Genomic DNA, 11,830 nt, shown 5'->3' on the forward strand with positions numbered 1-11,830 from the left:
AAACCCTAATCCTAACCCTAACCATATAGTAAGTTCATGTAGTTAATTAATATTACTCAGTACTTAATTACTCTGTAACAAGGACACCTGAAAATAATGTGTAACCGAAAGTCATGGGTTTGGACCAACATGAGGGAGCAAATGAATTTCTATTTTTGGTTGAACCATCTTTTTTAAGTATGATGATAATGGCCTATTTTACAAAGCCCTATCATGTTGATTTCATACATCACTAAAATACAAAAACCCTTGCTGCTAAAACCTCACTCATCTCTACAATATACATACAGATCACATGAGTACAAAGCATCAAACGTCTGTTAAAGAGTCAATGGGCGCCACTTGAGGTTCAGTGGGAGGGCTGGGGATTTCTTCTATCGGTTCAGATTTGGGTTCAGGTTCACGCTCAGGCATTGGCTCCACCTCTGACACCAACACTTCCACCTGTAGGGTTTGAATGAGTGGGAAAAAGCAGACGTTTGATTGGTTGAAAGGGTCAAGAACTAGCAGAGAGTTAAATATGAGAAAGCAACGGATTGACTAGCTCTAACTTCACATTAGATGTTTTCCAAAACCAAGCAAGGTTGAATCCCAACTGAAATCTGGAAGTGCTCCTGGGTGTACCTGAGGTTGGCTAGGGGTGACGGCCTCGGGCTGAGATGGGGAAGCACGCTGTCTAAAACCAGGAAGCTGCGGAAAAACATAGAGATCACTGTATTATATTAGTTCATCATGAAGATTGTGAAGAGGAGATCACAAAATACAAAGAAAACAAATAAAAATATTTCTGAACACCACTCTACATGCTAAGTTATTTTAGAAAAAGAATCACATTTATACTAGAAGTTTACCAAATCTGTTACACTAATTATCATGTAATAAATAAAATGCAGGGTTGGAAATGAATGGGGGCTTGGGGCAAAAATGCCACCAAAATGAACTAAAACACCCCACAGATTTAACAAACGTGGCAAAAAATGTCTCTGCAGCATTAAACTAAATCTTATGATTGTTGTGATTAAAGTGAAATGCGAAATGACATGGAAAGTGTTGATTTCGGCATTACATTTAGTTCTACTTATGTTTCATCAAAGATTTAGTTTTACGTGTTGTTTTTTTGCAGTATTATGGCCAGTCACAGATGTTTACGAGTACACGAATGGCCAATCAAAACCACTTAGATTAGTGCTGAAAATTATTTTTGTTGAGTGTGCACATTCACCGACTGAATTATGCACTATTGTGAATTCTGTCATCATAAACAACAAAGTGCAGATACTATGCAAAAAGAGATACATTATGCACTGTAGACAGCTTCGTTCATTATAACAAGAGATCCCCTTCTAGGGAACTCGTGCTGCGTCCTCATAGTGTACGTTAAAGGAAGCAGTGTCTCGTTCCCTCTCAGGGAACCATGGTTACATGCGTAACCCGAGACGTTCCCCTTCTAGGGAACTCACGCTGCGTCCTCTAGCGCAGGGGTCTCCAACCTTTTTTTCACCACGGACCGGTTACATTTGGAAAATATTCTCGCGGACCGGCTGGAAGCGGGGTATATATAACCGACTGAATTATGCACTATTGTGAATTCTGTCATCATAAACAACAAAGTGCAGATACTATGCAAAAAGAGATACATTATGCACTGTAGACAGCTTCGTTCATTATAACAAGAGATCCCCTTCTAGGGAACTCGTGCTGCGTCCTCATAGTGTACGTTAAAGGAAGCAGTGTCTCGTTCCCTCTCAGGGAACCATGGTTACATGCGTAACCCGAGACGTTCCCCTTCTAGGGAACTCACGCTGCGTCCTCTAGCGCAGGGGTCTCCAACCTTTTTTTCACCACGGACCGGTTACATTTGGAAAATATTCTCGCGGACCGGCTGGAAGCGGGGTATATATATATATAGCCTAATATATATATATATATATATATATATAAGGCTATTATAAAGTATTATAATATCATTATATAGTGTTTCAACGCATTATATTGTGGGTTGAAACACTAAGAACAGCGCGTGAGTAACGAATTGAGCTCTCTTTCGTTTCTCCTTCTTGTGGTTTAAAATTGCTTGTACATGTAAATTGGCAAATTAATCTGTGAATCACGTCTCATCCATACCTATTACAGATCAACTGCGACCGCACAATAAATAACAGTGTGTCATATCTATACACATTTTTCCCAGAACATTCTTGCGACCCGGTAGCAATTCTTCCACGGGCCGGTAGTGGGTCGCGACCCGGTGGTTGGGGACATCTGCTCTAGCGGACACTATGAGGATGCATGGTCTCCTTTGCTCTCGGGGAAACATGGTTACATGCGTAACCCGAGACGTTCCCCTTCTAGGGAACACATGCTGTGTCCTCTAGCGGACACTATGAGGACGCACGGTCTCATTCCCTCTCGGGGAAACATGGTTACATGCGTAACCCGAGACGTTCCCCTTCTAGGGAACACATGCTGTGTCCTCTAGCGGACACTATGAGGACGCACGGTCTCCTTCCTCAGGGAAACATGGTTACATGAGTGCATAACTCAAGCTACACTCTTAAAATAAAGGTACCAAAATTGGGTTATTGCAGTGATGCCATTGAAGAACACTTTTAGGTTCACCAAAGAATCTTTCAGTGAAATGTTCTTAAAATAACCATTTTCCTTAGTGCAAAAACAATTTAAAGACCAGCAGCTGTCAAGAACCTTTTGTGTAATATAAAGGTTCTATGGATGTTACTGGAATCATCAATGCTAATAAAGAAAGTTTATTTTTAAGAGTGCAGACTGTCATGGTCCCCTTCAGTTATGGGCAAACACTATAGATACACAAAGACGGTTTAGTTCTATACTTGGGGAAAATGGCAAAGCGCAATATGGCGGAATAGTCCTGCCTTAAATGAAAGAGCCAACTGCTGACTGAATCATTAAATCACTGCAGCTGCCATTAGAAACTCTTTTTTTCCATAGAAACCTGAGAAACCGCGCTTATGACTGCGCATTGGCTGGTCTAGCCTGAAAAATAAGCTTTTAAATGCTATTTGAGCATAATGAACAATTGTTATGGGGCCGTTCATTTAAGATTTTGTTGCTGATTAGAAATATGTAATTTAATTGTGAGCTCAGGAGACAATTTGTTCCCACTTTATATTAAGTGGCCTTAACTACTATGCACTTACATTTAAATTAATAATCTGGTACAATGCTCTTATTGTGTACATACATGTTTTTACATTGTACTTATATTTTTAAAATACCTGCATTTAATTACATCTGTAATTAATTTCTGGAATTACATTTATAATTACACTGTTGACCCATCCCTTACACCTTAACCCACCTTAAACCTACCCATACCACCAAACCTGTCCCTAACCTTACCCGTATCCCACCTCAATAGAAGCAAAAGTGTTTTGCAATACAATATGCAGTCCTTGAAGTGGGCCGGTACACACCGGTAGTGCCGAAATTTGCACCCTGCCAGATTTTGCACCCCCTAGTATTGGTAGGTTTAGGAGTAGGTGTGGGGGAGGGGTTAGGATTAGGGGTGGGGTTGGGATTAGGCAATCAGGTAGCGACTTCAACGAGGGGGTGCATAATCTGGCAGGGGTGCAGAATTCGGCACAACACCGGCACTTCTGTATTTTAGCCTTTAGCGTACTGGCACTTTTTCGTGCGTACCGGCACTTCTGACATGTTGCCGGTACTCAGAGTCAAAGCGTCAGCGTCTGGTGAAATAACAGTATATAAATCACACTACCAGGAGGGGTCACCTCTCATCTCGACAAATCGCGTGAATGAACGCAAGCGGAGTCGGTCTACCGCAGGGGTTGTCGCTTTTCCACTGTCTGGCCAGTGCGAGCCAGGGCTAACAACGAGCCGGGCGGGGCCAATTACGTGTGCTTTTAAATATTGTTATTTTATGAATTGGCTCTGCTCTGTCACTGTCACTCTTTGTTTAGAGTGACAGAGACAGTGACAGAGCAGAGCTCTGACAGAGCCCCCCTCCCCCAAATTGTGCGAGGTGCAAAAGCATGTCGGGAGAAGTAGAATAATAATTAAATACTAATTTGAATCAGTACATTATAACGAAAACAAGACCTTAACAATGAAAAGAAGCAGTTTTTGCGATCATTAATGGAAACCGATAAACTCCTGGAAAGTCCAAGGATCCAGTAAGCAAATTCAAACAGTTGGACAAACACAGCGCTAATGCAGAGAAATTCATGAATTTCTGATGAAACACGGCCAATTTCATCAGAGATTGTGGAGAGAATAGTGACTCATGTCCAGATGTCAGTAAATTATTCTTTTCATTGTGTATTTAGATTAAAAGCAAGAATGTTTATAATGGACGCTGGCTGGCTGAGGTGTTATGCGGTGGTAAGAAGTTTAGCGATTCTGAATGTATCCAGTGGAGGTTTAGTGGTCTTTGACGTCTCCCTGTGGTCCTGTTTGGTATCGCAGCTTGACTTGTGGTTATTTGTATTGAAAACGTTTGTGTAATTACTGATTGATTGCGGCACTATACATAGCCTACATTGTGAATTATGAAAATTAAAAAGTAGTTATTTAATATAAAAAATACAAATAAATAAATTGCAGTACCTTCAATTCTTTTTTTTCCACTTCAAGCACTGATAATATGAACACAATAAGTACATTGTACTTATTATTTGATGTACGTTCATAGTAGTTAAGGCCACCTAATATAAAGTGGGACCGAGATTTTTGAGATTTCAGGATTTCCCCCATTTATTCAGATAGGACTGGGTCTTGGATGCACGAAATAGCTTCCCGAGGCATTGCAAATATGGCTGCTGAGTGAACAGACTTTCCTTGAAAGGGACTTTGGTGATGGGCAATTTTTTTTGCTCACTTTCTATAAAATTTATTGCTAGTGTGAAAATACATTTTATTTTTCATCTTAGTAACATGACAAATGTGAAATCTATAAATAATAAATTCTATTTATCAACATTAATAATCATTGTTACAATATCAACAGTAATAACCAACAAATAATTTTTTTTTTCAAAATGTTGTTCCAGTTTTTTAATTGTATAATTTATATACTTTGTGTAGGCTATTTAAAATCATAATTAAGCTCATATCATTATGCAACTGTTATGTAAATACATTACCAATCAAATTTAATTGGTAACAATTGATAGTATTCTGATTTAAGTATTTGACATGAAGACAGACAACACAGATACATTCAAAAATTTATTAATTTCTGACTCTCCCATACAATCACCAAAATCAACATACTCTCTCAATCCTACTATTTCATTGCACATGTGTTTAACTGACCTGCATGCCACCTTTAGCCAGAGCATTGAGTCCAAACAAGATGGTTACAATGCAGATCGCCAACTCCACCACCAGAAACAGAACCAGTGTGGCCAAGAAGCCATCGATCAAGAGCTGACAGCAGCCAAAAGAGACAGAAAAACAACAATCTAAGGCATAATAATAGACACAGCCATCAAAGCTGACATGCTTGTCCACATGTTTGTAAGATGCCAAAGAGATTTCCTCTTTCAGTAAGTTACAAACATGGACAAGCACATAGGCTAAAGCAGATATTGTTGAAATATTGAAAAAGATTAGCAAAAGAGCGGCCATCTGAGTTTTAATAGCACATCTGCAAATAATTAAAGGTATCTTTCATTCTGAAGCATTTTCAGACAACTGGCCCAAAGTGCAAAACTGACAACACAATCTTCAAAATAACCCACACCCTGCTACCACATGCATTCACTCTCCTTCAAATATACACAAAGCTACTGGTCATGTTTTTTTTAAAAAGATCCTGAACTGTAGAGTGAATTCAGGCAAATTGGACCAATTTTTGTGATGCTGTCACACTGGTGACCCAGTTTACCTGAATTAACATACTATGTTTTATGCTTGAATTGCCTCCTATTCAATTGACCTGTTTTTTTCTCTTGCATTATCAGCATATAATTAAGCACATTCATGTAAACAAAGGCAAACATAAAGGTAAGAATTACTTACTTTACAATTTCTCTCGACAGTATAAGTGCACTTCCTGTAACAATATTGTTGCTTTGGAAAAGCAGACACAAAAGACAAAATTATGTTGAATTTTGTAAATGCAGCTATAAAGCTATTATTCATATACAAATGTAGCTGCAAGCACACCCAATTAGCCAATTTAGAAAAACTGTTATAGTTTTTTGGCTTCCTTGACAAACGACAGTGCCCTCAGAAAGGTTTTGAACTTCTGAGATTGGAACAAGCCCCATTGGACATAGACATAATTGGACAGCTAATATTAAAGATGTTTCTTACTGAAAGAAATTATTCACTTTTTTTCCCAGATACCTTTTGAGTTTTTAATTGGTGTCAGACCAAGGACCAGATTTACTAAACAGGGCAAATTAGCACGAGAGTGCAATCCCATAAAAGTGCTGATGGGAGTGGGAGGTTAATATATGCTGTTTCTGGATGTTAAATGATGGTGGAAATACCAGAAAACTGACAAGCGCATACATTAGTAAATCACCTTGCATGATTCATTTAAATTCACTGCGTTTTTAATGTTTTTAATTCCAAAAGAGGGTTAGTGCTGGTGCAATCTGTTAGTAAATCTTGCCCAAAGAATGTTAATGTGGCTTGCCATCACTGGGATCAAAACATAAAAAAGCAATTACAAACATAAGCATCAGTCAAAAAAAAAAAAAACCCCAGACCAAAGACAACTTCAAACCAAGAAAACGGCAATATTCCATCTTAATATTCCATTTTATAATTTTATATTTTAGCTTTCAAGACCATTATGGAAATTCTTTTCATTTTCCATTTTAGATCTAAAATAATTTGTGTTTAAAATCGTTTCACTTTACTGTCCAAATACCTTGAAAGGGCACTGATTTGATTCATTTTCTCCTTCATTGGAAAAAAAAGTCTGTACCAAGTGCAAAGGGTCTGTATTCTACTCTGTTATAAATATATTTTAAGACAAAATGTACATTACAAAGCAGTAATAAATTAATAGGAGAGATGTGAAAGTATCATTGTGATTATGCCAACAACTCATATCTATCTATATATTTCAACAATTAAAAATGATGATAAACCAATTACAATTATACATTCCAATCGAATTGCTTAAATTGCTTTCCAATTTAAAGCAATTTAATAAAGTATAAGTTGCATATACACAACCCCACATCAAATCAGAAGTCAGTACCCCAAATAACAACATTACCTGTCTTTTTTCTCTGTATATTTCATCCAAAGACTTTAAATTCATTCCAACATAATCCTTCAATTTATTAAGCTCCTACACAGGCTAAAAAAATTAAACAGAAGGTCTAATCAAATGGTACGTATAATTTTAATGTCAGGTTTAAGCAAACCAAAATTGTACTATGAAACAACTTCCAACTTTGAAAGTACTAATTTGACTTTATATAAAAAAGCAGACAAACAGGTCTTTACTGAAGATTCACAAAAATTCTTCAACCATGTGAAGTATACGAACCTGACTTTTTGACAGACACACATTATAATTGAAACTTTTGAAGATGCTATGTTTTGCACTTCGGTACAGTCCTTTGAAAAGGCATCAAGGAAACTGCTTGAAGAAAAAACTGTAACAAGAAAGTTGATGTGGCCAGTTCCTCACATCATCGCCCACTTACAGTGTTTTATCCTTCCCACTGCACCCAAAACTCACCCACATGCATTTATCATCAATATAGTGTATGCATACATATCTACAGGACTATGTTTAAATGTGCAAACCCTTCCCATAATGCAAGGCGCTCAGCAGTAGCAGATGTGTGAGCTCACCACAGCATAGATCTCCAGTCTCCTGCAGTGCTCACAGTGGTACGTGTCCTGACGGTAAGGCAGGTGACGGGACAGCAGCCCAAGAACAGCAGTGGAAAACGCTGCACTGACCAGGTGAGCAACCAGTGTGGCTTTCACCTTCACATGGTGGGACAGAAGTTACTGTGCAGCTCATATAACTCATTTACTGTCATTTGATAAAACACTGAAAAATGAAAGCCAATGCAGTACTGAGAGAAAAAAACTGAAATACAATGCCAGTCAACATACTTTTTTTATGATGATTATTTTCCACAGTCATCAAACTATGAGATTGGAAGCATGGGAATTATGTAAAGACCAGATCATAACTCTCTTGTACTTCTCTCTTCTTCTTTGTATAGATTAAAGCTCGACAGGTTTCAAGTAGTTCACATGAGTGACTGATATGTAATTATGTGATTGTTGGCTCCAAACCAAACGCCTGCCAACCTGCTACTAACGTTCACCAACTGCTGAGACCATCACAACTTTCAAAAAGCAGATGAAGACACACCTCTTCTGCAAGCACTTAACTACCACACTTGAACACACTCTTAAACGAATGCACTTAAAAAACTGTTCTCTAGCTTGCTTCCTAATCTAGTTGTCTTTTTTCAATCCTTTATGCATAAGCATTAGGCATTCTCTATCTGCTCCAAAACCAAAATAAACAACACAAAACAAAACAAAAAACAAGAAAACAAAACACCAAAACCACACCAAACATAACAAAAACAAAACAACTTTTAAGAAAATCAGTATTTATATTTTTCTACAAAATTAATTTCAAACATTTATGCATAAACATTAAGCATTCACTATCTACGGAGCCCCGCACATGACATGCAAAAATAAATAAATAAATCATGCGCACAATTTACTAATTCGTTCTCTCAATTCATAAATAGTGTGCACGATTTAGCAAATCGAGGGAACGAATTAGTAAACCGTGCACACAATTTATAAATCGAGGGAACGGAATAGTAATCGTGTGCACAATTTATAAATCGAGGGAACGAAATAGTAATCGTGTGCTCGTTTTAGTACATCGAGGAAACAAATTAGTAAATCATGCACACGATTTAGCCTACTATTTTTTTCCTGCATGCCATGTGCGGAGCTCTGTAACTATCTGCTCCAAATGCAAACAAAACAAACTTTTAAGAAAATCATAAACAGTCACTATTTCTATTTTTCATAAACATTCACTATCTGTTCCAAAACAAAACAAATTTTAAGAAAATCGTAAACATGACATATAAACATGACAATTTTTTTCTAAATAACTAATTTTCATCAATTATGCAAAAGCATTAAGCATTCATTATCATCTCCAAAACAAAACAAAACAAAACAACTTTTATGAAAACCATAAACAGGCATTATTCATATTTTTCTACGGAAATAATTTCTATCAATTATACATAAGCATTAAACATTAACTATCTGCTCCAAAACAAAACAAATAATGTTCTTTTTAGCAAAATCATATGACCCCTTTAAGAAAATCGTAAACAGGCATTATTCATATTTTTCTACAGAACTAATTTCAATCATTTATGCATAACATTAAACATTCACTATCTGCTCCAAAACCAATCCAAACAAAACCAAAACAAACAAAAACAACTTTTAAAAAACATAAACGAAAAAGGAGTCTTTTTTTTTTCTACAAAACTAATCTCAATCAAATTCATAAGCATTAAAAAATAAGAGAAACATAAATTTAGTCAAGCGTGTCCAAAATGTTGACTAGTAGTGAGGGTTCAGGGTGGGTAGGTGAGTAGGTTAGTATAGTTTCATTAACTCTGCAAACCTTGAACTTGTACTCACCCAGAACAGAGACGGGAACCGTCCAGCATGGATTAAAATGGATCCAGACACAAGCAACTGATAACAAGAGAATTCTTGAAGTTTGCAACATCCTTAGTGACAACTGGATTCATAATAGATTAAACACCCTGCTTTTAAGGTCCATTAGCACGTTCAGCTTACCTGAACAACGATCACTACCACAACAATGACATCAGGAGAGAAGTGAACCTCTTCATAGAGCTGAAGAATGGTGATGCTCAGACACAAGCACAAGACTGCAATGATGATCTGAATGGACTGAAACAACAAAACAACAAACTCAATTAACTTAATGCTGCCAAATAGGCCATTTCAATGGTTTTATACCAGAAAACCATTATACTTTTATTTGATGTCAAAGATTCAGTTTGTTTCGAGAAATATTTTTTGACACTCTAAATAGCTTCAAACATTTGCATAGTCACATTATTACAAAGCCATTCATGCAATCATATTGTATGAAATGTGCAACACAGTGGCTTACAGTATAAGAACGAACTCTGGTGCATGGAAGATATTCCTGTGCACTTTTTTATGCATTTGGTGTGGGATTTGTTGCAGTGAATGTAACACTCACCCCCAGTGCTTTCGGCTCCACCTTCTGAAATGTCTTGACCTGCTTTGGCGTCAGGTTTCCTGCAGGGCGCGTGGGGCCCTGACTCTCAATGCCCATGCTGAGGTCAGTCAGTTTGAGGCCTGGCTATGCTAAAATCAAGAGAATCAGTTGGAGATAAGAAGTGTAAGAATAGCTGGTTTTGAAGAAGAAACTGAACTGAATAGGGAAAAAGAGAGAAATAAGAACGAAGACAGATAAGGACAGTGCATGACAGAATGAAAAGGACAAAAATATGAGTGATTGAGCATTAAATCACATTAACGCTCAAAAAGGGTTTGCTCATGGTATCATTTGTGCCTGAAAGTCCATTAAAAGGTTACTGTTTTTATTTTCCATATATTCCATATCTTTTTTCCATGCTATCTCTGGCCTAAAGGTCCACCATAGAAGGATGCAGTGATCAGATTAGCCAAATATGGGTTTTACAATGGACTATTCTTAAACTCATAACCCACAACCTCAAATGTGGTTACTGACTTGTAAAGTTATTTATCGTTACTAACCCTAAACTGACAAAGTGAACACAACCGCTATAGCAAACATCATCACATTACATCCCAATATTTAGTTAATACTCATGTGCTTAAAAAGGGTGCTTAATAGAGAATGAACTTTTAGAAATATTATCAATTTGACTGCACTGACAGGACTGGATGAGAACTGAACTGAACTGCTTAATGACACTGTTGTCTTCAGTAGAGCTGCCATTGCAGTCGTTTTATTAATAAGGAAATTACTGAATAGATCTGAATCAAGGTTCAAGTCAATTAATCTGAATAATGACACTATTGTTTTCTTTAGAGCTGCTTTATAGCTGGACAGAATTTGTTTCATAATTTGATCAACTCTGTAACACTGACACTGTCATTGAACTGAATCGAATCACTTAACTGACTTGACCTAAATAATGGTAATTATCTTCTGTAGAGATGTTTTACAGCTGAAACTGAAGTCATTTTTATAACTGCTGAAACTTTACAATGCTACTAAATTACTCCTGTGGAGCTGTTTGAAACGGTATTGTATAAATACCTATCTGGCTACCAGTAGCTGCTCGCATTAAATTCAAGGCATTAATGTTTGCCTACAAAACCACCACTGGCTCTGCACCCATTTACCTAAACTCATTACTTCAGAGTTATGTGCCCTCTAGAAGCTTGCGTTCTGCAAGTGAACGGCGTATTATTGTGCCATCCCAAAGAGGCACAAAATCACTTTCATTGACTTTTTCATTAACTGTTCCCTCCTGGTGAATGACCTGCCCAACTCAATCTGAGCAGCCGAGTACTGAGTCAAGAAACGACTAAAAACACATCTCTTCCATCTTTATTTGACCCTCTAACTCTAGCACTTTCTATTCTATTTTAATTCGACTTTATCTATATTTATCTTCTTTTTTATTTTTATTTAAAAAAACAACAACAAAAAACAAACAAACACTAGCTTTCTATTTTTTCTATCTACTTGTTTTTCTTTGTGTGTGCGCGTATATTTGTGTGTGTATAATATATGTAT

The 11,830-nt window shown here is 37.1% G+C and overlaps 1 protein-coding gene across 2 annotated transcripts in view; it reads right to left on the minus strand.

The window, feature by feature from the left end:
• Nucleotides 1-47: 47 nt before the first annotated feature.
• The window catches only part of LOC107672832 (high affinity immunoglobulin epsilon receptor subunit beta-like), a 13,682-nt gene continuing 1,899 nt past the window's right edge, over nt 48-11,830 (minus strand). The window contains exons 2-9 of one of the 2 annotated variants that reach the window (XM_016466200.1): nt 10,277-10,404; nt 9,841-9,957; nt 9,679-9,735; nt 7,825-7,962; nt 6,022-6,072; nt 5,314-5,427; nt 625-690; nt 48-444 (exon numbers count right to left, since the gene is read on the minus strand). In XM_016466200.1, coding sequence (XP_016321686.1) covers nt 310-444; nt 625-690; nt 5,314-5,427; nt 6,022-6,072; nt 7,825-7,962; nt 9,679-9,735; nt 9,841-9,957; nt 10,277-10,372 — 774 coding nt within the window. In that variant the 5' untranslated portion in view covers nt 10,373-10,404 and the 3' untranslated portion in view covers nt 48-309. The remainder of the gene's footprint in view (nt 445-624; nt 691-5,313; nt 5,428-6,021; nt 6,073-7,824; nt 7,963-9,678; nt 9,736-9,840; nt 9,958-10,276; nt 10,405-11,830) is intronic. The other variant, XM_016466201.1, reaches the window with a different exon arrangement.

The sequence above is a fragment of the Sinocyclocheilus anshuiensis genome, unplaced genomic scaffold, assembly GCF_001515605.1.
Source record: "Sinocyclocheilus anshuiensis isolate Anshui unplaced genomic scaffold, SAMN03320099.WGS_v1.1 scaffold132, whole genome shotgun sequence".
Lineage (NCBI taxonomy): Eukaryota > Metazoa > Chordata > Actinopteri > Cypriniformes > Cyprinidae > Sinocyclocheilus > Sinocyclocheilus anshuiensis.